The sequence below is a fragment of the Pinus tabuliformis genome, chromosome Q (assembly GCF_031772625.1).
Source record: "Pinus tabuliformis cultivar Carrire ecotype Pingquan chromosome Q, CPIR1, whole genome shotgun sequence".
NCBI classification, from domain to species: domain Eukaryota; kingdom Viridiplantae; phylum Streptophyta; class Pinopsida; order Pinales; family Pinaceae; genus Pinus; species Pinus tabuliformis.
In genome coordinates this window covers 933616175-933643637 of record NC_142296.1, presented here as the reverse complement: position 1 = coordinate 933643637, position 27463 = coordinate 933616175, and the positions used below count along the sequence as shown (strand labels likewise).

The following is a 27463-nucleotide window of genomic DNA, read 5'->3' as shown; positions in this document are numbered from 1 at the left end:
CTTAAAACTTAACAACTATAACCTAAATTTCCCACAAAAAAATTTCCAATTTTCCTAGTACACATTAATCTATAATTTTATGAGCTAATTTAAAAACAATTTCATATCCTTTGATTCCATATATACAAGCTCATTTAAAAACAATTCCGTATGCTTTTTTAGAGTTGAGGCTTCTGTGATCCATAACAAGTTAATGATAGATTTTTCGGCGAAAATCACATGAGAAACCATTTGTCTACGCGTTTCGAACCAACCAGTGTGGTTCATCGTCAGGACAAGTTGAAAAACAGATCCAGTGTTGCATGTTTAAATAGCTAGAGCAGAGACACCAACGGTTACCTGGGCAAAAAGTTGACTTAAAGAGCAAGGAAAGTGGGAGAAAAAGGAAAGTGAGCAAAGGATCCGTATGCTTTGTTGTACAAGGATTCCAAGTGATGCGAACGCCTTTTTTTTTTTATGGAAAGTGGGACAAAAAGTAAACCCGTACCAATGAACTAAACAGTCTAACAGAAGTTATTCAATAGCTGACAACCCTTTCGTGGGTGATGGATTGGGTATACTTTTTATAACATGCACAGAGCAGACCGTAAATTGAAAGGTTGATATTGTTTTTTCAAAATCTGTGTTCCGTTCTTCCAACAACTATACGATCCTCTTTCTCCTCCCCAAACCCAATTTGAATCCATGATCGACTTCTGTTTGGTAAAAAACAATTAACACTCCTCAATCTCAATGGGTTACAGCGAATCTCTCCAAGGAGATGCGGATAGAACTGAATTCAGAAAGGCTGAGAAGCGATACAAACTTTACAAGGCAGTTCGGGGCTCCATACCTAGGTGCGCCTTATTCTTTCCCATCTCACTTTCAAAGTTCTTTCTTTATATATATATGAACGATGGCAACAACTCCTTTCTATTTCAAGAATATTTTTGTTTCCATTCAGTCACTTATGAAATCCCTCGCCCGGTCTTCTATGCATTATCATTCCATTTCAGGGAAAGGGCCCCCCCAACCGACCTCTCCGATGTTGTAGACTTCAGAAAGATTTTGGATTTATTTAACGAAACTGGAGCAACACCCCCTGGCATTGCTAAACTTGAGCAGGATCAATTTGATCGGACAGTCTTCACCGTTGCAGAACGCCCTGGTATGTGTATATGTGTATGTTCACCCACCATTTGTCTATCAAGTTGACTCCGTAACATAAATTTGGATCATTTGAAATTTCTCAATAGTTCAGCTTTTAGTGAGGCTGTTAAGTTCATTGACTTAACTCTATCATAAAGTGGGTTTGCAAATTTGCCAGAGAAAGAGGATCTTTTCATCACTTGATTGATTTAGTTTAGTAATTTTATCAAAAAGATTGGTGTCTACTTTCTTCCTCCAAATTTATATTTATGAAGCAGGCGGAACTGGATTCTTTAGCTCCCGGATTAGATTAGTGAACAAGATGATGCGTTTTGTTTGGGCAACTGATGTGCTTATGGAAACAATTGTGAGGACTTGTTCTCAAACGTTGAGGTTGTTCAAGTCGTAAAATGATTGTTCTTTTCCCTGCCCCCGCAAGCTCCCCTGCTTGAGAACATCCCAGTTAAGGAGTTAAGTATGTTTTGATGGGGATTATTGGTTCTTTTTCTCCACCTTGCTAGTTCCGTTGCTTGAGAACATCCCCAGTTTAAAGACTTAGTATGTTTTGATGGGGGACGTTGCTGCCAACTGCATGTGCTGCACTGCCATACGCGTCCCTCAGATATCATTGTGTGGAGTTCTCACTATGCATTAGCTATATCTGCAGACTCTTTGGCCATCTACTGGGGTCACTCCCTTGCTAACTAGATTGATGTTGGCTCCATATACGGATTGGGCCTCGCTCCATACACAGAATGGGCCTCTAATTAGTTGAGGAACCTCCCTTGGCTCCCCTAACATCGCTAATCTAGTAGGGCACACTCTTTGAGGAGTTTACTTTGTCAAACTTTTCCTTTCCTTGTGTGGTCCTAGTTGCGCTTTAAACAGCCACTTTACCTATATATAAAATGCCTATAGCTTGTGGTTCACATTTGTAGAATAGAGGTTTGCTATTTTTGGTCCATCTGAGTATAATCTGGATGCTCAAAACCCATGGGCTGACCATTATGGACAAATTATCCTTTTGGCGATTAGTTAACAACTATCTACTCAAGTGTTCCCTTTTATATTGGTCTCCCTCGCTTGCTCATTGTTAAAGGTTACTTTTGGTCATCGATCTTTCTCTCTTATATATCAAGATTCAAAACTTTCCTAGATCATTTACAATCTAGTGATCTCCTTCCACCTTCCATGCTCTTTGGCTTGTTTGGATCTCCGTCAGTCCTCCACCCCTACTACGACTACATTCAGTACTTTTCTCTTCATTAGCTTGGATGCCCCTTCGTTCATATCAAAAATTTGTTGGATTTCTAGATTAATTACAATTCAATGATCTCCTTCCACATTCCATGCTCTTTGGCTTGTTTGGATTTGTTGTCTCCATCAACCCTCAACCACTACTATAACTACTGAAATGTCCCTTATTGAACTATTCCAATTTAAATTGCAAAATATTTTTAAAATTCTCTTTCATGTATTTTGACAAACATTTTTGTGCAAACAGAATGAAGCATTTACAATAGAGTCATTTCTTCAAACATTTTGTGTACAATTAAGCATGAAACCCTAACTCAGCATTTGTACTCCACAAAATTCCCAAATAGATGGCAACAACCTAGCCAATTATTTATTCCTATTAATCATGAAATTATTTGCTGGACAACTTTAAGATACAATAATTTGATTTCTGGAACTTGTGAATAGCTCTAGCAATTGTAATGATCTGGCTGATTGGATGATGTTGCTCCAATAAAGTTGCAGCCTCTCCAAAGAATGGAAAACCCTCACAAAGAGGCCATGACCTCCATGAAAATGTGAGCTGAAACTCAACCTCCATAAAGAAATGCGGCTTCTTCAATAATTCGGCCTCCCCAAGATAAGTTCTTCAATGAAATTTGGCGTCCAGAGCTGCTAGCAAATAGACGAACCCATGCTTCCTCAAGCTCCCCTGATCTCTAGCTAAAATGTAGTTTTTCCTTCAATATGAGCACCTGTGAGGAATCTGGATCATTCCTCCTCCTTGACTGGCTAGGGTGGATATGTCTCACCACCAAAACAAATGTTGACTAGCTAGGGTTGATATGTTGCACCACCAAAACTACTCCTCACTAGGGTTTTCACCCTTTACTCATAAGCTCCAAGAGCTCATCAAAATTAATTTAGGAAAATAACCAATGCATAATCAAAAGTGAGTTCCAATTCTCTTTTTATAACTTGATGATTAGAACACCATGGGTTTCTCTTTTATAGCCCTTTTTACTTTTTCCTGCTCAATTAAATAATATAAAGTGACTTTATAAAGTTTTCATTTTTTCCCATAGTCACTTAATAACACCTTTTTAATTTAATTATTCAATCCACTATTTTTTTCTCTTTCTTTCTCTTAAGTGATATCAAATAATTAAATCAACCAATCTCCTTTTTACCGACTATAGCCTACGGAAATCACATGGAAAGGGACATTACAATTACATTTGGTACTTTCCTCTTCATTGGCTTGGATGTCCCTTCATTGGATTGGTCAATTGCCTCTTGTGTTGTTTTTAGCTTTGTACTTGGTCACACTTTGGTCAACCTTCATCCTCACCTCAAGGGAAGCTTCAATAGTAAATACAAGCTTGTGAGTGAGGAGTTAACCTTCTTCATTAAGGACACTTGGGTTGTACATACCTGCACTTTATTTATTTATCTTTAGTTTGTGTGTGTCTTGTGTATTTCTTTTTCGTTGCATTTGGAGATGGTATATCCTTACTTGTTTCTGCAAGTGGAAGAGTAGCATTACAAGTATGTGTGAAAATCTTAAAAATTGCACTTCAGAAGAATTCAGCAATTCACCATATTTACTTGAGGTTCCCTGGATCTATTTAAAAATTAATAGAACTTTCAGTCTTATGGCTCATTTTGAAACTCAATTCTCCCCTACCTTTTCACCGGGCAAGCTTAAGATGAGTGAGACCGGAAATATACTTGAAGGAGAGATGAATATTATAGCCCTTAGGGCAGAATCTCAACCAATGCACAGATCTGAAAATTACTTTTATTTCAACAGACGTGTGATGGTACTAAATCTGATTTCTATTCTCATCTAGGCATGTCAAAACATACAACATTTTAGCTCCAATGTCACAACAAATAAACTTAATAAAATAGCCATGAAATTACTCATAACAATGAGAATCCAATGTCTGATTCTTAGACCTGCGACATATAGATATAGGACAGTAATAATACATTTCATATATTGCACAAATGAAGATAAAGTACAATACATTAGCTCATCCCAAGCTTGTACAAGTTCCTTTAGCTCATTCCAAGTAAGGACTCACCAATTGCTTCCCAATCCCTAGGTAGGGCAACTGCTATCCACAACGAGCCATAAAAAGCAATATGAATGCCTTGTGAGACATCCCACCAAGCTATCTAGCCACACCAAAGGCTCCACAACAAGCTATCACTGATATTAATAAGTTCACCCTTGGATCTTTCACTTACATCCCACAAGCTATTAAGGAGATTCACCACGTATGCATCACACAAACTCCATTGGCGTCCAAGAGCAACAAATATTGCTCTAGGTTTCTTCACACAATGTTAAAATTGACAACTAGGGCCAGACTCGATGCGGGTCATCTTATTCATGGCTGATAATATTTTTATCAGATTCCTCTCGTCGAGAGGTGTAGGATTGATCTAAATATCATCCGATTCCAATAAGTATTTATGGATATATGAATTTATTTTGATTATGGAATTATTATCAAGCCGACCTACAACTCATGTAGGTTCAGAAGCCCAATAGTCGCATCTATTCAAACATCAACAGTTGTGTATAAATATATGAGGACTTTTCCTCATTTTCACTCACTTATCTTATCACATCTCTCTCTCTCTCATGCGTAGAAAAGAGGCTCTTCTCTACTGCGCAGAAAAGAGACTCTCTCTCACGCATGTGGAAGGAAGGATGCAGTTTTGGGGCAGCAACTGCAGAACCAAAGTTTGACCAGTGTTGACTAGAAGACTCCCTCCTTAGAACTGCGTTGTAGGTCCATCTGGATCTCCTCTGAAGGCCGCATTTTTTGGTGGTGGAATCAAGCCGATCCGACGGTCGATTTGCGAGATATTGTTTGCCCTAGTTTGGGACTGATCTAGGGTTTGCTGCTGCTAATGTAAATCTGATTTATGTACTATTTCTCTCTGCTGGATTATTGAAGATAAAGGAAGATTTGATCAAAGCGTTTCCCCACATTGGGGTTTGTCCCTGGCTAGCCGCCACATCTTGTGTCTCTTGCCTTGGCTTGTTTTCTATCGACCGTTTAAAGTTCTATCTGCACTTTACTTTATGTATATGTGATTGTTAATCTGTGGATAATAATAAGAAAGATAAGTAAGCTGTTATAAGCATAGAACATACCATAAATTAACATGGTATCAGAGCTGAGGTGAAGACAAATCTCGAGCAAGAGCAAGAGCAATCACTGAAGAGAAGATTGGCAAGGCTATCCTAAAAGAACTATGGGGTCCTCAACACTCACTATGGGGTCCGAAGACAAGCTCCGTGAGAAAGCTGACTATCACGGAGAGAAGATGTCTATCAATCTAACCTTGAAAGATCAAGGAGTGTTGGACCATGTGAGAGGCAATATTGTTGAGCCTCCATCAAATGCATCTGCTACTGCTAGGAACAAATGGAAAACTAGAGAAGTCAAAACAAAGAAGATCATATGGGACTCTATCGACAAGCGTTTGGTGGCCTACATCTCCGACCGGCACGCCTCCAAGGAAATCTATGATAGACTGGTGAGTTTATTTAAAGTTACTGATGCAAATCAAGTTTTGTTTCTGAGAAATAAGCAGGAATCAAGATGAATATTATCTACCAGCTGCTCTATCTACCTCTGCTCCTTCAGACTCAATGGGAATTTGGCTCATTGATAGTGGTGCCTCAAGGCACTTCATTGGTTACAAAGAAGTTCTCCATAACCTGATAGAGAAAGAAACTAACCTAGAAATTGTCCTTGGAGATAATATGAAATATCCCGTGAAAGGTGTAGGCAATGTCTCTCTCAAATTGAATCAAGGTAATACAATCCACTTACAAGATGTATTATATGTACCTGACCTAAAAAAGAACGTATATGGAAAAATGATGTCAATGATGCCTTCACTCTTGGGTTTTGAGTTGATTCATTATATCATGTTGGGGGAAGTCCGCTGGGTGTCATGTCTTGTGACACATCTCTTCTGTCCGAACTTTGGCATCAGAGGTTTGCCCACCTTCATTACAAAGCTCTACCCGATGTAAGACAAATGGTAATAGGGATGCCCGAATTCCGAGTAGAGAAAGAAGGTGTATGTCCGGGATGTGCCGAAGGAAAGCTCAAAAGGGGACCATTCCCCTCAAGCCAAAGCAAGACCTCCGATATATTACAACTGGTTCACTCAGACATATCTGGTATGATGCCTGTAAACTCCTTGGGAGGATATTCATATTACCTTACTTTTATAGATGACTATTCTCGAAAGACGTGGATATACTTATTGAAAAAGAAGGATGAAGTGTTCTATTGGTTTCGACACTTCAAAGCCTTGATCGAGAATCAAATTGAAAAGAGGATCAAAATCTTAAGGACTGATAATGGGACTGAATATGAATCTAACGAGTTCCATGATTTTTGTAAAGAGGCTGGCATTAAGAGGGAGACTACTACACCATATACTCCTGAGCAAAATGGTGTGGCGGAAAGGAAGAATCGTACGATTGTGGAAGCGGCCCATGCTCCATGATCAAAGACTTTCGAAGTTTCTATGGGCCGAAGCTGCAAACACCGCTGTATATGTACAAAACTGATGCGCTCATCAAGCATTGGGTTCCAAGACTGATGCGAAGATATGGTTCTTAGCAAGGTGGACAATCTTTCGACTTTGAGGAGCTCTCAAGAAGTCGACACCAGGGAACCAAAAGAAAAGGATGATGAAACAATGCTTGATGTGGAAGAACCCATGGATCTGATTGATCCTCCTCCACATGAGCCTTCCTCTTCTAGGAAGAGGCCTTCATGGCTTAGGGGGCTACTTGATGATGCTGAAGGACATGCTGCACCCCGAGGAACCTTCCGTGAAAGTAAGAAACCTAACAGGTATCAGGGATACCTGACCATCATGAGCACGATCATACAAAATGAGCCTTCATCATTCTCAGATGCCATCAAGCATCAAGTATGGAAGGATGCTATGACCGAAGAATATGAGTCTATTATGAAGAATGATGTCTGGGAAGTAGTTCCCAGACCCCAGGACAAGACAATTGTTACTTCTAAATGGATTTACAAGATAAAGCATGCAGCAGATGGAAGTACGGAAAAGTATAAGGCTCATTTTGTTGTTCGTGGCTTCTCCCAGAAGGAAGGTATAGACTATGATGAGATATTTGCACCTGTTGCCAGATATACGACCATCCGCTCGATCATAGCCCTTGCGGCTTCACAAGGATGGAACCTACATCATATGGATGTCAAGACCGCGTTCTTGCATGGTTCGATCAAAGAAGAGGTCTACGTGGAGCAACCCGAAGGATTTGAGATGTATGATCGAAAATCTCATGTATGCAGGTTGAAGAAGGCTCTCTATGGGCTGAAGCAAGCACCCTGAGCATGGTATGAGAGGATCGATAGCTACTTGATGAAGCTGGGATTCACTAGGAGTGAAGCTGATCCTAACCTTTACTTTAAGGTTGAAGATGACAAACCTCTCATACTGGTGCTGTATGTGGATGACTTCTTTCTAACAGGTGCAGACCCTCTCATTCACAAATGTAAGAGGGAGTTGGCTTCTGAATTTGAAATGAAGGACCTAGGACTGATGCACTATTTCCTAGGACTTGAAGTGTGGCAGAAGCTAGGGGAAATTTTCCTATCTCAAGGAAAATATGTGGTGAAGATAATGGAAAGATTCGGTATGGTGGATTGCAAACCTGTGACTACCTCGATAGAGCTTGACTTCAAGAAGTTAAGCGGTAGTGCGGTTGGACCTGTTTTACGAAATGCCACTGAGTATCGGCAACTCGTCCGAGCATTAATGTTCTTAGTGAACTCTCGTCCAGATATATGCTTCGCAGTCAACACGTTAAGTCAACATATGGTTGAACCTCACCACATACATTGGATTGGTGCCAAGAATCTGTTGAGATATCTTCGTGGCGCAATTACTTATGGGTTAAGATACACCGCCGGAGATGTGAGACTACTTGGATACATTGATGCTGATTGGGCAGGCAATGTGGAGGATCGTAAGAGCACTTCCGGGTGCTGTTTCTCCTTGGGTGCTGCTGGACCTATTTTACGAAATGCCACCGAGTATCGGCAACTCGTCGGAGCATTAATGTTCTTAGTGAACTCCCGTCCAGATATATGCTTCACAGTCAACACGTTAAGTCAACATATGGTTGAACCTCACCACATACATTAGATTGGTGCCAAGAATCTGTTAAGATATCTTCGTGGCACAATTACTTATGGTTAAGATACACTGCCGGAGATGTGAGACTACTTGGATACACTGATGCTGATTGGGCAGGCAATGTGGAGGACCGTAGGAGCACTTCCGGGTGCTGTTTCTCCTTGGGATCTGCTTCGATATACTGGATGAGCAGGAAGCAGAAGTCGGTGGCTTTGAGCATTGCCGAAGCAGAGTATATTGTTGCTAGCATGGCCTCTTGTGAGGCAGTCTGGTTGCGAAAGCTTTAGTGAGCTGTTTAGATTTACATTGGATACCACCGTGATCCTATGTGACAACCAGAGTGGGATTTGTTGTCAGAGAATCCTGTATTTCATGATCGCTCCAAGCATATCGATATCAGGTATCACTATATTCGAGATATGGTGCAATGGGGAGCTATAAGGCTCCAACATATTGGTACAAACGAACAAGTCGCTGACATTCTGACAAAGCCCCTAGGGAAAGTCAAATTCCTAACTTTCCGAGAACAACTTGGTGTTGTTCAAAGACCCTTTGATGAGGGTCCTGTATGATGTATTGAGCTTTGGGAGCTCCGGGGGTGTGCGAGGTACTTCTTGGAGCGACATATGACCACATGGTGATTCACCATCCCTTGGTGGTATACATGTACACTCCATGGCGTTTATGTCGCAGGATGATTGGTTCTCCTGTGAGGTTTGGATGATGTGTTCTCCATGACAACTATGTAGCAGGATAATTGGTTCTCCTGTGAGGTCTGGATGATGTATTCTCCATGACAACTATGTAGCAGGATGATTAGTTCTACTGTGAGGCCTGGATGATGTGTTCTCCATGGCATTTATGTAGCAGGATAATTAGTTCTCCTGTGAGGACAGGATTGATTAAGTTCTCCTGTCAAGGCATCCTACCCATGTAGTCTGGGACTCATGGGAAGTACCTCTCATCTGATCAATGAGCAGGGAAATGAGGATAGGGACCATAGTAGTACCAATGGACGCATCGTTGTATCTGCTGTACTCCCTATGCTAGGATGACCTTCATTGATCTGGGATCAATGATACTGGTCTGGGACCAGTGGTAGGAGTTGTATCCATTATGACGCTGACTTTGGGTCGGTTGAGACTGGTCTGGGACTAGTGGTACATACTCTGAGATTGACTTCGGGTAAGTGAAGGACTGGTCTGGGACCAATGGTAGGAGTGGTACATACTATGATGTTGACTTCGGGTCGGTTGAGACTGGTTTGGGACCAGTGGTACGCACTCTGAGATTGACTTTGAGTCAGTGGAGAATGCTGGTCTGGGACTAGTGGTAGGAGTTGTACCCTCTATGACATTGACTTCGGGTCGGTTGAGACTGGTCTGGGACTAGTGGTACATACTCTGAGACTGACTTTGAGTCAGTATGATACATCCTCGATCATTTCTTCCTCTTCATAATTCAGACAAAGCAGAGTAGAGCAGAACAGAGCAGAGCAGGGCAGAAAAGAACAGAGCAGAGCAGGCAGAATAGAGCAGAGCAGAGCAGGGGTCAAGCTGTACAGGGTAGTGCATTTGATGGATGAATAGTAGCGACCGGCCGACAGATTGCAGATGGAGTTCTCCCTAGTTGAGAGGGAGTGTTAAAATTGGCAACTAGGGCCAAACTCCATGTGGGTCATCTTATTCATGGCTGATAATATTTTTATTAGATTCCTCTCATTGAGAGGTGTAGGATTAATCTAAAGATCATCCGATTCCGATAAGTATTTATGGAGATATGAATTTATTTTGATTATGGAATTATTATCAAGCCAACCTACAACTCATGTAGGCTTAGAAGCCCAACAGTCGCATCTATTCAAACATCAACAGTTGTGTATAAATATAGGAGGACTTTTCTTCATTTGCACTCACTCATCTCATCACATCTCTCTCTCTCTCTTGCGCAGAAAAGAGGCTCTTCTCTATTGTGCAGAAAAGAGACTCTCTCACACATGTGGAAGGAAGGACGCAGTTTTGGAGGCAACAACTGCAGAACCAAAGTTTGACCAGCGTTGACCAGAAGACTTCCTCCTTAGAACTACGCTATAGGTCCATCTGGATCTCCTCTGAAGGCTGCATTTTTGGGTGGTGGAATCAAGTTGATCCGAAAGTCAGTTTGCGAGATATTGTTTGCCCTAGTTTGGGACTGAACTAGGGTTTGCTGCTGCTAATGTAAATCTGATTTATGTACTATTTTTCTCTGCTGGATTATTGAAGATAAAGGAAGATTTGATCAAAGAGTTTCCCCACGTTGGGGTTTGTCCCTGGCTAGCCGACACATCTTGTGTCTCTTGTCTTGGCTTGTTTTCTGTCGATCGTTTAATGTTCTATCTGCACTTTACTTTATGCACATGTGATTGCTAATCTATGGATAATAATAAGAAAGATAAGTAAACTGTTATAAGCATAGAACATACCATAAATTAACACACAAACCCTAGGTCTAGCTCACACCACTATTTCAAGACAAACTCTAGTGCTTTAGGTCTGCTTGGTTTACTTTACATAAACCCCAAGTCTTCCACCTCCTGTATCACAAAAGCACAAAGACTCCAAGATGAGTGCATCGAGATTACATCTCATGCTTGAATAGTTCATTATGACAAAGGATCTCTCCTCCCTTTATATAAAATATGTGAGGTAGGCCAATAATAAAAAAGTGGACTAGGTCGACAACAACATCCTCTAAGTGACTAGACTAGGTCCACAATTGGACAATCTACCATGAGAGAACACATGTCATTAGGTGGCTGTGCACCACCCTCCAAGTGGAGTGCTCTTGAAGCTAAGCCTTCACTTGTCAAGTGATTCTCATTTCAAGGTTGCATGCTCTTCAAGATAGGTTCCCAAGCTTAAGATTCCTCCACCACATATATGTAACCAGGTACACGAGCAACCTCTAGTGGAGCACCCTCCAAGCAAGACTCCCTTATGCCAAATACTCCACCTCCACCTATGTGCCATGTGGTTTTGATGCTCCGAGGGCTAAGCTTCCTTCTTCCTCATGTTGAGCACCACTCCATAAGATAGCTCAACCTCCTTTGCCAAGTGTCACAACAAAATCTAGAACCCCCATATGATGTGAAGTCCTAAGCATCAAGGGGCTAGTTTTGTGCACTTAGGAAGGTTGCCCATTGTCACTATAATAGTTCTCCTCACACTTTTGGTTGGCTCTTCTCCAACTCAAGGGGTCTTTTCTATTAATAATTAACATGAGTGAGACAAGACAAGCAAAGTGGTGGAAAAGGGTTAATGCTGTTCTGTATCACATTTTATTGATCCTAGGATATGAATTTATAATACATCAATTTGACCTTCTAGATGTCACTAACTACTCATCAGTGGATCATGACAATACCTCATTAAGATAAGGATTACAACTCATGACAATATGGTCTTGAACTTTATGATTGTCTAGGATCACAGTCTAAAATTCCCCCACTCAATCGCAAGCTTGAATAATTGTACAACACTAGTACCAATAATTTCTGTCATCTTCAATCTGAAACTGCTGAACTGAGCTTCGATGAAGATTTGCCTGGACAACCGCCAATATTTGAATATCTGGAGGTGAACAACTGCTATGTCTGAACGTAAATAATTGAAATGATTGTAGGTTTTTTGTTGAGGAGACCAGTTGCTATGTTGGAATTCCCAATTGCTGATTGAATGTTGATTGAAATTTGACTGATAAGACTTCAAAACTTGAAGCCTGATATATGATATTCTCCCCTGTCAGGTGCAAGGTGAGAAATTTGTTGAAAGGATCCAAGTTGGAGCTTTGGATTCTTTATGTGGTGGTTTTGTTGGTTGACCACTAACCATCTTTAGTTGATTTGGTACTGGTGGTTTTTGGTTTATCACTAACCATTTGAATAATGTGGTGGTTTTAGGATGACCACTAACTGTTTCACTTGAATAATATGGTGGTTTTGGATGACCACTAACCAATTTGACTTCATCAATTTACTCTCGCCTTAAAAAGGTGTGGGAGAGTTTCTTTTAGGATTGTGCTTCCCCCTTTAGGTGTGGAGAATACCATTTTTGGCTCATCTTTTTTTTGTGGCTTTACCTCTATTTTGACTAGGCGGTAAGATTGATGTAGTTGTTTCACTTGCAGATTCCATCTCCAAGAATTTATCGATCCATAATTGATTGTATTTTTAGACTTCTTTTGATTTTGACCTTTTTTTGATAAGTGATTTGTCTTTCCATAATGAAGACAAGGATGTAGTGTTGAAAAGTAGCGAGTGAAGGTCTTCTTTGACTTGTGCCTTAGTCAAAGAGACCTCAACGAGTCATTCTTTAGCATGCTCGAGTTCCCTAAAATTTAGGACGAGTTATGAAGCAATTCGACTGATACGCTGGAGTGGGAGGCTCGGTTTAGTGTCTCCTAGTGGGAGTTAGTTTTGGAAAGGAACATGCGTGAGTCTCAAGTTCTAAATTTGGGCAAGACAAGTTACATGAGTTAGTCAGACTGTTCTAAATTTGGGCAAGACAAGTTACATGAGTTAGTCAGACTCAGTTAACTCAATCAATCACAGTTCAATCTCCAGAATAAAAACTTGCCAGAATTAGCTAATTCAATTTGCTTATAAGGAGGACCAAGGCACGTATTGTATCATTATTCTTGAGCACGAGTTTGTGTGTGAAGCTTGTGAGAGAGAGATGAGCCAAGGAGAGGCTCATGCGAGCTTGATAGAAGGAGATTTTTCCTTGTGGAATGCTCTAGAAATAGGAGCAGCTCATGCACTAGGAAATAGGGGCTTATTTCCTGGGTTTGCACAAGGAATTCAGAGCAGAGGAAAGGCAAGGAAAGAAGATAACAAAGATCAATGTTCTTGCAAGGGTTTCAAGTTTAGAACAAGCAGGGAAGACAAGTGTGTTTTCTGATTGAAACAATTGTGGTGTAAGAGATCTATTACTCAATTTCTATCAATATAATTCTCAAGCAAGTGGAGGGTTTTCTTATTTGGGTTTCCTAGAAAAATATTTTGTTTTTGTTTCTCTGTGACTCTGATTTATTTCTGTTCTATTCCACTGCAAAATTAGTGGAGAAATTCTGTGTCTTGTGAATAGAAACTAGTTTTCAGAATTGTTCATTAAGTAGTTGTAGAATTTCAAGAAAATTCTACATGGTATTAGAGTTGTGAACAGAATAAACACCAACACAAAATAGATCAGTTTATTGTTGGAGAACAAAGATCAGAATTTTGAAGAGCAGTTCCTTGGATTTGGAGAATGGCGTATCAAGCATTGAGAGTTGATCATTGTTTAGAGGGAGCATTGAACTTCATCTCTTGGAAAGGGAGGATCATGATTGTGTTGGAAGATAATGGGGTGGGAGAGTTTATCAAGTAGGCGATAACACCACTTCAAGATCCTCAACAATTCGCCCTACATGCTAAGAATGATGTCAAGGCTAGGAGGATTATTTTAGATGGGGTCAAAGATCATATAGTTCCTCATATCCATGAGAAGAAGACAACTTATGAGATGTATCATGTATCGAGCCATCTTAAAATTATATCAGAGTACCGGTGATACTGGGAAGTTTGCTCTTAAGGAGAAGCTAAGGAGTATCCAAATGAAACAAGGAGAGCCCATCACCACATATCTTACTAGGTTCACTCAGGTTCGAGATGAACTAGGTGGCGTGGGTGAAGTTGTCTATGATCATGCTCTTGTGAGTTTTTCCTTGGACTTCACAATTCTTATGTTATTAGTGGGAGAGAGAAATTTCCAAATTGGGAAAGGTTTTGGATTGATTGCATATAGGAAGAGATTCGAAGAGGAACCATAGAAGGGAGATCAGTTAAGATTGAGAACGAGGAGAATTTTGCTCTTGCAGGTAAAGCTAAGGGAAAGAAAGGCAAAGGGAAGGGTGAGTCCAGTCAGAAGGGTGACCAAAAGAAGAAGGATTTGAGCAAGATCAAGTGCTTCCATTGCCATGGGTTGGGCATTATGCTACATAGTGTCCAAAGCAAAATAAGGGATCTGGTAAGGATCATGTTGCTGCACTAGCTGAAGTAGATGGGTTTGCTTCTCAATTTGAGAAAGACTTTTCATTGATAGCTTGCTTAGCACGCTCAACAAGCAGTAGCACGTGGTATATTGAATAAGGAGTTTCTTTCGATATGACTGGGAACAGGGAGTATTTCAGCCAGCTAGAGGAGAAGAACATCCAGGTTCATATTGAGCTTGGATACAATGGCAAGTATGAGACCAAGGGAGTTGGTACTGGCAACTTTGAGAGGGAGCATGGGAGCTCTCTCCATCTTCGATGTTCTCTATGTTCCAGGGTTGAAGAAGAACTTGGTTTCAGTGACCACCCTTGAGGACAAGGGATATGATGTCATCTTCAGTAGAGGTAAGGCATACCTCAAGTACCTAGCTTTTGGATTTGTGAAGCAGATAGGTGTAAGGATGAGGAACTTGTATAAGTTGCAGGTAGAGACTTGCGTAGCCTTGAGTAGCAAGGCCAATTGTGAGCAGAGTAGAGATATTGGAGAACTTTGGCACGGGCACATGGGTCAACATGGGTCACTTGCATCATGGGGCATTGAAGATTCTTCAACAGATATCCATAGGATTACTGGCATAAAACTTTGACAAGAATGGAGTGTGCAAGGGATGCATGCTTGGCAAGTATGCCAAGACTTCTTTTCAGGGTCGAGACAATAGAGCCAAAGGTATTTTGGAGCTGGTGCATTTAGATGTATGTGGACCTTTCTCTTCTCCTTCTCTTATGAGACACAAATATTATGTTACTTTCATTGATGATTATTCTTGTAAAACTTGGATATTCTTTATGAAAAAGAAAGATGAGGTTTTAACCAAGTTCTTGGAGTTTAAGGCCTTGGTAGAAAACTAGACAGGGAAGAAGATCAAGTCAGTGAGAAGTGACAATGGGGGAGAATATGTCTCCAATGCCTTCAAAGAGTTGTGTGCAAAAGAGGGCATTAGAAGGGAGTTGATTGCACCCCATAACCCTCAGCAGAATGGGGTGGATGAGAGGAAGAACCACAACATTGTTGGAGCCACCAGGGCCATGTTTCATGATCAGGGACTACCTATGTTCTTGTGGGCAGAGGCATGCAAAATTGCAGTATTTCTATAGAACAAGATTACTCACCGCGTTCTTGGATGAGTTACACTAGAGGAGGTTTTCACAGGCAAGGAGCCTGATGTTTCACACTTCTGGATCTTTGGCACAAGAGTTTATTGTCATGTGTCCAAAGATAGTAGGAGGAAGATGGAGCCCACAACAGAAAAGGGTATTTTCGTGGGATATAGTGAGACAACTTAGGCATATTGGGTGTATCTACCAGGATTCAAGAAGGCAGTCTTGGGGCAAGATGTGAGGCTCAAGGAGGACAAAGCTTTGAGGGAATCTCTAGAGAGAGAGCAAACAACAATCCCTTAGATGGAGGAGGTACTCGCTCCTAAGGAGGAGTTTGAGGCAGGCTCATAGACAGAGTCTCAGATAGGTGGCAAGAGGCTCGCACAACAAGATGATGAGGAGAAGAGTCCAGGACGAGAGTAAACAACTACTCATATGGAGACTGTTGACACAGGGAGGAAGAGAGCCAAGTGGGATGACAGGTTGATTCAGGAGGCCTAGGAGCATGTTGAAGCTCTTAGCACCATGTTTAGGCAGAGTAAACAACCATAGAGGTACACAGGTTATTTGGCACTGATGACAAAGTTGGTGGAAATTGAGCCTTCTTCAAACTTCTTATAAGAGGCAACTTCTCAGCAGGTTTGGCAGGATGCCATGGTGGAGGAATATTCCTCCATCATGAAGAATGATGTCTAAGAGATTGGGCAAATCAGTAGTTGGATCGAGATGGGTGTACAAGGTGAAGCATGGTGTAGATGTGAGTGTGGAGAAGTATAAGGCCAGGTTTGTGGCCAAGGGCTTCTCACAGATTGAGGGCATAGACTATGGTGAGACTTGTGCCCCTATATCACAATATTCATCCATCAACACTATTTTGGCACTTGCAACACAGATGGGGTGGAAGATCCACCAAATGGATGTGAAGACAACATTTCTCAACGGAGTGGTTGAGGAGGAGATTTATATGGAGCAACCGGAGGGGTTTGAGCAGTTCAACAGAGATACAAATGTGTGTAGGTTGAAGAGAGCTCTTTATGGGCTCAAGCAGGCTTCAAGAGCATGGTACACTTGTATTGACAATTGCATTCGAGGATTGGGCTTCACTAAGAGTGAGGTGGATGCAAACTTATACTACATCATGGTTGGAGGGCTTCCACTCATTCTCACGCTCTATGTTGATGACCTTATATTGACTGGAGCAGACAACGTGATCCAAGATTGCAAGGAGGACCTTGCAAGGGAGTTTGAGACGAAGGATATGGGGCTTATCCACTATTTCCTTGGCTTAGAGGTTTGGCAGGGTGATGGTGAGATCTTCGTGGGACAGGACAAGTACGCTACAAAGATTCTTCGGAGATTTCATATGCAGGATTGCAAGCCCATGGCCACATCTCTAGTCACAAACTGGAGGAAGGTGGATGCTAGCACAATAGAGCGAGTTGATACTATATTATACAAGCAACTCATCGTGTTGTTGATGTACTTGGTCAACACCCGATCCGATATTTGTTTTGCAGTCAACCAACTGAGTCAGTTCATGGTGGAACCGACTAGAGTTCATTAGGTTGCTACGAAACATGTATTAAGATATCTTAGAGGCACAATGGATTATGGATTGTGGTATAGACAGGTTGATGGAGTGAGGCTTGAGGGCTTCACAAATGCAAATTGGGTAGGGAGCTCAACAGACAAAAATAGTACTTCAGGTGGCATCTTCAGCATTGGGTCAGCAACAAGAAATAAAGATTAGTTGCACTCAGTTCAACAAAGGCCAAGTACATGGCTGCCAGTTTGGCAAACATGTGAAGCTATTTGGATGAGGAAGTTGGTTGTGGGACTTTTCAGACAAAGGATGGAGCCTACCATGATACAATGTGATAATCAGAGTTGCATCAAGCTCTTTGAGAACCTAGTGTTTCATGATCGCTCAAAACATATCGAGATCAGGTATCATCATCTCAGAAATTGTGTGCAGAAAGGGATAGTGAAGCTATCATACATTCCGGCTGAGGAACAAACTACAAATATCTTGACCAAGGCACTGGAAAGAAGCAGTTTTGTTCGTTTCAGAGATAAGTTGGCAGTTGTACAAAATCCCTTCCTTACTAAGAGGGAGTGTTGAAAAGTAGCGAGTGAAGGTCTTCTTTGACTTGTGCCTTAGTTAAAGAGGCCTCAACTAGTCCTTCGTTAGCATGCTCGAGTACCCTAAAAATTGGGATGCGTTATGAAACAGTTCGATTGATACGCTGGAGTGGGAGGCTCATTTTAGTGTCTCTTTTGTGAGTTAGTTTTGGAAAGGAACATGTGTGAGTCTCGAGTTCTAAAGCAGAACGAGTTACATGAGTCAATTAGACTCAATTAACTTAATCAATCACCAGTTCGATTTCCAGAAATAAAAACTTGTCAGAATTAGCTAATTCGATTTGCTTATAAGGAGGACCAAGGCACGAGTTGTATCATTATTCTTGAACACGAGTTTGTGTGTGGAGCTTGTGAGAGAGAGACGAGCCAAGGAGAGGCTTGTGTGAGCTTGATAGAAGGATATTTTTCCTTGTGGTATTTGCTAGAATTTAGGAGCTAATTCCTAAGAAAAGGGAGCAACTCACACGCTAGGAAATAGGGGCTTATTTCTTGGGTTTGTGCAAGGAATTTGGAGAAGAGGAAAGGCAAGGAAAGAAGGCAACAGAGATCTGCGTTCTTGCAAGGGTTTCAAGCTTATAACAAGCAGGGAAGACAAGTGTGTTTTCTGATTGAAACAATTGTGTTGTAAGAGATCTATTACTCAATTTCTATCAATAAAATTCTCAAGCAAGCAAAGGGCTTTCCCAGTTGGGTTCCTTAGAAAAATATTGTGTTTTGTTACTGTGTGATTTATTTCTGTTCTATTCCACTGCAAAATTAGTGGAGAAATTCTGTGTTTTGTGAATAGAAACTAGTTTTCGGAATTGTTCGTTAAGGAGTTGCAAAATTTCAAGAAAATTCTACAAGTAGGTCAAAACATTGACTCTCCAGATGACTATCTCTTTGACAATGATGACGCTTTTTATCAATACTCTTAACTTCTTCAAGAAATCTTGCACTCACAAACTGAATTGGTTGGAGTAATCTAGAATATGAAAACTATTTTCTTTGGTGTATCCCAGTCCATGCCGATTTTTGTTGAATGATATTTCTTCCCAAGGTTTGACAACCATCTTGGAAAGCTCTTGATGTTGTTCTTTGACATCTTCACATTTATTGCTATCATCCTTCTGTCTTTTTGACTCATCTGCAATCACTCTTTCTTTCATGAGTTGACTTGAAGATTTCATTTCCATTAGGTCTGCTGTATTACAAGATGCATTATCCATCTACGTTATGTCTTGGGCATCACAAGTTGCATCAACTTTTGTCATTATTTCATCTATATCACCTACTGCATCAAACTTTTGAAGAGGGTCCTCGATATCACATGTTGCATCAATTTTCTCTAGTAGTTCCACTATGTCACAACTTTCATCAACCTGTTGGATGAGTTCATTTGAATAAAAAATTGCATTCATTGTTTGAATGAGATCTTTTGTGTCACAAATTGCATCTTACCTTTGCTGTGGACTTTGCATCAATCATATCATCAAGTTGATCTCGCTTTTGCCTCAATTTTATCTGAACTTTGAAGTGCATCAATCAGTTGTTTCTACATAACCATATCACTTTGAAGATTATTTGCTGACTCCAATGTATCAGCCATTTGATCAATTATGCTTTGTTTGTTGTGTAAGTTCCACTCAATTTCTTTAATTTGATCTTGCAATTCATTTTTGTGCTCTTGCAAATCCTTGATTTCCTGAGATGCATTTTGTAAATGCTCTCCTCCTTTACCTATTTTTCTGACATTCGCTTGCATTTGGTTCTTTTATCTCAGGCTCGCTTGATTTTATGTTACTTTAGGGTGTCAGGTACTACTGATTATGCACTCTAAAGTCTGATTACAATGTCCTGACTTTGATGACTCACTTGACTTTGTTATGATGACTTGAATTTTGATGACAATGATTTGACTCACTGGACTAGAACCCCTTAAAGGAATTATGCACTAATGCACACAAGAGCACACAATTTATCCTTAGACTCCCTTATTCAATTTCGAGGTGGTCTAAGACTAGATGCAAAGAGAAGAAAACAAGATGCAATGAGAAGAAAACAGGTCTCTAGGGATCACAAGTCTTCAGTAATCTCCTTTTACAAAAATATTTACTTATTCACTCTTGTCAAACTTTTAAAATTTGACACTATAGTGCTCGTACCTGTTGAACAGTTTCTTCAAATCTTCAATTACAATTTTTTTATTAAAAACCCTTTGTTTTATTACTACCTTTCCTCCCTTGGTAAATATCCAATAGAAAGCAAGGTCCACTTTAAAGTTTTTGCTAGATGCACCTAATTCAGCCTCTGCTTCCATTTTTTTTTATCACATTAATGTGATGCTAACTATTAAATCAAGCTTCAAAATATTAAATATTGGAATGTATCAGAAATGAAAATACGCTAGCAAACCTTTTCTTGAGACCATTTTTTAATCATTTGTCATAATTCTTGGTAGAACCTCCAATCCTATACATCTGCTTTGTGCATTGCATTACCATAATACACATCCACTACAACAGGCTCATGCTCTCCCAGGGTAGCTGTGTATAGGGCTTCAGGTCCAATGGCTGATTGTAGAACCCCCAAAAAAACTATCCTTGCTGTTATGCCTTCAATACACTGACCTCAGTGCTCTTATTCTCATAATATATCACTGAATAGAGCATCGAATTTGACAAACTGACCTCAATCTGAAGAAGAAACCATTGGTTTAGATATAGAGGGTGTTATGAGTTAAAGATCTAGCAGTTAGCTCATCAAATGCGCCATTTCCCATCACAAAATCACTGTGATTCTGCTGGCCCAAGTTGTTAGATTGTTGTTGCACCCAATCACAGATCTTAGCCTTTTTGATGGTGACACCATTCACTTCTTTGCTGTCTGGACTCGTTTTCTCACATAGAATTTGAAATTGGGTCATGGGAAAACATGTGGCTGTAACATTCTTCTTATCTTCATGTTTTCATCTTCCCATGGATCTACTGGGTCCAATGGATAACTATGATAGATAGAACTACGTTTTGGCATAAACATTAAATATTTTTAACACCAAAAGTGGATCATTATCTGCAGATCTGAGATTAGAATGAAGAAGGGTGATTCTTTGAACTGACTTTAATCTCCAGCGACTTAAGTCAATAATGACTGTCAGACTTAGATCTATTTGGAAACAGCTAGGCTTTGGTGGTCAAGACAATGGATTTGTTTCATTTCAGTTTTAATTATTTTACTCTGATGGCGAAACATTCCTTCCTTTGGCAGAGATGACACTCCCTTTTGTAGAATTTAGAGAAACATTCTCTACTTCTGCAAGCCATGTTGCTTGGGAGCAGGAGCGGGAGCGAAAATGGGAGCGGGAGCGACCATTTTCAGAAGCTCCTGGTTTGGGAGCGAATCCGGGAGCGCTTTTTTAAAAATATATATATTTTTTATATTTTTTAATTTTTGATACATATATGTCAACAAAAACATGTAGAATGATGAATTAGACATAAAAAACATAAAAAAACATAGATTGATCATTGAACCATATCACATCAATCATCTAGAAATTATAATCGTCATCAACCATGTCCACAAGTTAATAAAATACATATTACAACTGCAACATATTGAGTCTCATGAATCATGATTCATCAAATTCAATCTTAAAGTTTCAACTTCAAGCTTTCAAAATTGAAAATTCAATAACATTTATCATCATTAATCACCAAAGTTGTACTTGTAAGCTAAGTTTAACCATTACAAGAAGTAATATCTAAGATATTTCTAAGTCCTAACTTCTAACTGTTAACATGATATGAAATGTTATAAATTTATAAAATGAAACATGAATAATGAAATGAAATGAAACAACTTTAGTCTTTCACAAAGCATCATATTCATAATTCACATCATTACCAATGAGTTATAATTGCCAAGGCCCAACTTCAAACTTCAAATTTTCATTGTCACAGTGATATATTGTTTACAAAAAATATCATTATGATATGAAAGAGTCAAGAGTCAAGAGTCAAGGACTCAAAACTCAACAGTTATGAAAACTAAAGTCTAATAGAAACTAAAAAAGACAAGTAAACTGTAAATCTACAAGTGGCCCTTGCCACGAGAGTCTCCAGGAGTATAAACAAGTCGTGGTGGTCTTCTAGGAGTCTCCCGCACAGACCGACGACCAGAACTAGAACCTCCACGTGAGGGTGTAGATGGAGGTGGCGACAGCAAAGGAACAAGACTCGGACCTCGAGCACTGCTACTGGATGGTGGAGGTGGAGGTGGAGGTGGAGGTGGCATGGCTGTTGCAATTGCTTCATTTTCATCCCTTACAAGTTCCTCTTCCAGTTCTTCAATATGTACAATGCCATCCTCCAAATTGTCATCCTCTGGGTGATTGTCCCAAATTTTATATGTGGGATCCTCATAAGCCCGATCACAATAATGACTCAACAACCTCAAGTTGTAGTGCACATAAACCAAGCTTTCTGCTCGGTTTTCATTGAGTCTGTTTCTTTTCACATTATGTATGTAGCTGTAGGTGCTCCAACACCTCTCTGCAGAAGAAGTATTTACAACCTGTGAAAGAACTTTTTTTGCCAATTTTGGCAAAAGTCCGTGGCCGCCATATGTTTCCCACCATGTGAGAGTATCAAATCTATTTCTGTCGTCCATTGCATGGAAGTTACCATACAAACCAGTGCCACTGAAGTATCTGCCTATTTCAAAGTGCACAGCTGCACATTCCTCCCTGTCAGGTACCAACTTTTCTAATGCTTCCAAATATCCTTTAGTTAGCTCTGGATCTAAATGGGGTTTGGTCCTAACCCCACCCCTTGCTGCAGGTTGGCCCAACCAAGATGTAGAGTATTATTTTGGCGTAAGGATATACACCAAGCAATGTAGTGGAAGATTAAGTCTATTCCACCGTTCACACACACAATCATGAATCAGTTTGTACAAGTTGGGATCTCTGTTATAAACAATATCTTTTATTTCCCCCAACATGGTATCCATCTGCTCATACACCTCGCCAATCACTGGTTTGTTTGTATTTGCAAACCGAATCATGTGATAAATGGGCTTGGTGAAATCCAATACTTGCCTCACACTTGTCCAAAACTGACCATCAAGAGCGGCCTCCTCCACCATTTCAAAACCTCCCATGTCAGCTGCATTTGTAGCCCTTTCCTTTAATACCTGCCAATGTGGACTTGATACCATGCTAGCCAATGCCTCTCTTACCTTCAAAAGGCGCCTAAAGGTGAGGTAATAGCTACCAAATCTGGTCTTCGCAATCTTCAACAACTCCAATCTCGAGTGACTGCGGAAAAGGCCATGGGTATTGCTATGATTTGTAATAAATTTTATCATTTGTTTGCCTTTCTTGTACAAATCACCAATCCATTGGTATTGTTCATTTTTGTTCTTGACAATATCATGCAACAAAAGGTTCAATGTGTGAACCAAACATCCAGACCAAAATATGTTGGGGTATTTATCCTCAATAATTGCTCCCGCTGCCTTACAATTAGGAGCATTATCAGTGATGACTTGGATGACATTGTATGGGCCAATACGCTCAATTGTTTCAAGTAATGCTTCTGCAATGTTGATGGCGGTCTTGAACTTGTCTGAGTAATCATGTGCAGTTAGAAAGATGGGACCACTAACAGACACAGCAAGAACACTTATCAATGGCTTGCCTTTTACATTTGTCCATCCATAAGATACAATGGACACTCCATGGTCAGTCCAAGAACTTGTCATTCTATTCAAAGAATGTGATATTTTTGCTTTTTCATGATCAAGGCCAACGATTCTTGCCTTGTCATACCCAGGGCTCTTGTATCCTTTAGGGGCATCATTTATGGTAGAAACCATTTTGTGCCAATAAGGTGAGCGAAGAACATTGAATGGTATCCCACATGCATAGAGAAACCTGTAAACCTTTGAATCCACATCATTCCTACACCCCTCATCAAGGAAATCTGATATGGTTCTATGCCTTAAAGATGATGACCCTGTGCCTCCATATCCACTGCCTTGGGAGGATGCTGAAGGAGTTCTTTGTGATTGTGAGCTTGGTTCAAAGAAACCTCTTGATTTTTTTGATTTGTATTGGGCTTCCTCCTCTTCCCTTATGTATTTGGCTCTATCCGCTGTTGACACTGTTGTACAAGTTTTGATTCCTATTTGTTTGTCTCCATCCCATGGCCTTTTCCCGCAGAGGTGTCTTCTAGCACGGGTGTATGAACCTGTGTAATCAGTGTTGCAATGGGGGCAATGAAATTTAGTGGTTCCACCCCCTCTCCCTGTTTCAGCCCTGTTAACATATTTCCACAATGGAGTTTGGTCTTGTTTAGTTTTTTGAGGGTCATGTTCACCCTCCTCCAGCTCCTCCTCACCGGGGTTTTCACCAATTTGACTTTCTCTAGCTTCTTCATCCCCCTCTTCAGTTTGGCCCCTTCGTTTCCTACTCTCCAGCACCATAATAACCATAAAAGGGACCAAGAAGAGGAAAATGCCAAAAAATATAGCCAGGTCCATGGTGTTTGATGTTTGTAGGGTTTTGATTCTTGAATCTGCAAATTAATTTAATTTATTGGGATTAATTAATTTAATTTAAATTCATGATTTTTAAACTCAATAAACTAAATTAAATTAACTAAATTGCTACCTAACTAAATTAAACTAACTAAATTACTAAGTTACTTACCTCTGCATGCTTGCTCCTCGCTCCTCGGCACTTGCTCCTCGCTCCTTAGCACTTGCTCCTCGCTTCTCCTTTGCTCTTGCTCTTGCTCAATGAAGTGATAATGAAAATTTTTTAGGCCAATTGGGCTTTTAAAACAAATTTTTTTGTTTTTTTTTGTTTTTGTTTTTTGTTTTTTGCTTTTTGTTTTTTTTTTTTTTTGTTTTTTTTATTCGCCGGATCGCTCCCGGAGTGATTTTTTAATGCCCGGGAGCGATTGCTCCCCGATCGCTCCTGGGCATTAAAAATCGCTCCGGGAGCGACCGCTCCCTGCAGCGCTCCCGAAAATGGCAGGGAGCGCAATTTGTTTTTTTTCGGGAGCGCGCTTCCGAAAATCGCTCCTGTCCGGGAGCGATTTTGGGAGCGCGCTCCCAAGTCGCTCCGGAGCCGCTCCCGCCCGGAGCGCGATTCGGGAGCGGGTTCGGGGGGGGGGGGGGTCCGGGTGCGTTTTTCGGAGTGCGCTCCCGAGTCGCTCCGGAGCCGCTCCCGCCCGGAGCGCGATTCGGGAGCGGGTTCGGGGGGGGGGGGGGGGGGGCGCTCCCCCGCAACTATGTCTGCAAGTAACTTTATGCTCCAATAGATACACCAGACTTATTTAAACTTGAATTAGTATGCTATACTGAAGCGTACTTCATCATCTGCGATGGTCATAAATTTGAAATGTTATGTGAAGAGTACATGGAATATTCTCCTCAATGATCTGTTATACCAGAGTTAGATCTGCTATACCAAGAGGGGCTGAGTACAAACACGATTTAAGGTCACAATCTGATCGACGCACCTGATTCAAAACCAAATCACTTGCTAGATAGATCCACAGTGCAGTGTGAAGGATTCTCAGAGTAGTGGCTTATATTTACTAAAACACATTTGGATGACTGAAACTTGATCCAGAGCAGGCCGAGTAAACGGTGAACAATGGGCATAGTATATGTATTCAAGGTGCGAGTGGCATCATTTTTTTTTTCAGGAGCCACAACTACTTTTGCTTTAGGTTTATATGTTTTACATGGAGACTACCAAACCGACCATCAAATTCTTTCACAACAAGCTAAGGAATTATTTAATACCCTCGATGGCCGAATCTCAGAATTGGAAAAGCTGAAACAGAATGCGACAACATCATCCCTTCGACAGCCCTTTGCCTTGCAAGATAGTGGGACAAATCCAATGATGTGGTGAATTTTTTTTTATCGGATGATATAAATTTGGGGTTATAGTATTTATTCCAAAGGCCAAGAAACCCAATGCGAAACCACTTGCACAGGGTGCCCACAGGTTGAATCAACAGAGAAAGAATCACAAAACCCGAGGTGATGCTACTCAAGCAGGGCAAGAAACACGATGCTAAGAATTGGTTTTTGGAAAAGCTAAAACTTCCAAGAAATCACATGATAGATGATGCTAATGATGAAGCTACAACAATTGGTTCTAGATCTAGATAGTGTGAATGGATGAAGAGTGGTTAGCGGGCCACACTAATATATTACAACTGCAGAAGAGATCATATCAAATGTCAAATTTAAGCATATTAGGGTGTGGCCTAATGCACTGAGAGAAGATCCCATCAACATCCAAAATCTCTATTTTTACATAGATTTGAGTAATCTATCATACCAATCTCTCTTTCACCATGAATCTAACATTCAAGATCTGAAGACATATTTTCTAAAATACATTAAAATAACAAGCAATCAAGATAACTATGACCTTGTTTGCAGAGTGGCTTCTTCATGCTTATCTCGGCACTATCCATCACCTTGAGTTAGACTTCACCTCTCATGGAGAACTACCATGGCTTAAATCCTTTCTTCAACATTGATTCTTCATGGCCTTCTCATCACCATGATTCTCTCATCAATCTTTCTTAACTATGGCTCTGAAACCATGTTAAGAATTAACATGAGTGAGACAAGACAAGCAAAGTGTTGGAAAAAGATTAATGCTGTTGTATATCACATGGTATTGATCCCAAGATATGAATTTATAATACATCAATTTGACCTTCTTGATCTTCTAGATATAGATCTAGATCTCATTGACAATTCATCAGTGGATCATGACAACACCTCATTAAGATAAGGATTACAACTCATGACAATATGGTCTTGGACTTTGTGATTGTCTGGTGACTCAGTTTAACATTTTCCCTATATATAAGATTGCTAAGGCTGTGGAGTGGAGGCAAAAGGTAATATTTGAAAAGTAAGTCTTAACAAAATGAATGTTAGTAGTATAACGGATTGTTGAGTGATGTGGGAACAAAAGGTGATGGAGAACTCCAAGATTAGTGCCTACCAAACCTTAGGCAAAATGGAATTGTCATGTTCCCAATTTTTGTGAGTGCAAAATTTGCTAGGGAGGTTTTTCAATTTTGGAGATATTTTTTTTTTTGTGTAAGTCAGATTTTTATATTAGAATACAAAATAGAGTACAAAAAACCGCAGAAGCAGTTCGAGAGCAGGGATGTACAATAGTTCAAAGTTTATCACCTGCTCAGAGATAACAGAAAAACGAGAATGCAAAATGCACACCACGCAGGGTGGCCCGAGCTAAACTTGTGCCTAAAAGCTATACTGCCGAGACATTACAGTTCAAGACATTAACATAGACAGACTAAGACCGATACAAAGATATAGACGAAGGAAACAACAGAGGTGACTTCCTTAGATAAACTTGCCCATCTGGCTGATGGTGTCCAGACCCATCTCCCGCATATGTTTGTCCATTCTTGCTTGCATGGCTTCAATTGATTCGTTGTCCTGTACCACCGTAGTGGCCTGCTGCGGATTAACGGGCGCTGGGTTAACAGAATCCCTCAGTAGCCTGATGAGCAGAGTC

General features: G+C 40.4%; 1 protein-coding gene across 2 annotated transcripts in view; it reads left to right on the top strand.

Annotated features, from left to right (window-relative positions):
* The first annotated feature begins 451 nt into the window (after positions 1-451).
* The window catches only part of LOC149222528 (oxidoreductase, 2OG-Fe(II) oxygenase family protein), a 187467-nt gene continuing 160455 nt past the window's right edge, over positions 452-27463 (top strand). Inside the window, exons 1-2 of one of the 2 annotated variants that reach the window (XM_089385499.1) lie at positions 452-836; positions 996-1147. In XM_089385499.1, the coding sequence (XP_089241625.1) occupies positions 733-836; positions 996-1147 (256 nt within the window). In that variant the 5' untranslated portion in view covers positions 452-732. The remainder of the gene's footprint in view (positions 837-995; positions 1148-27463) is intronic. The other variant, XM_089385500.1, reaches the window with a different exon arrangement.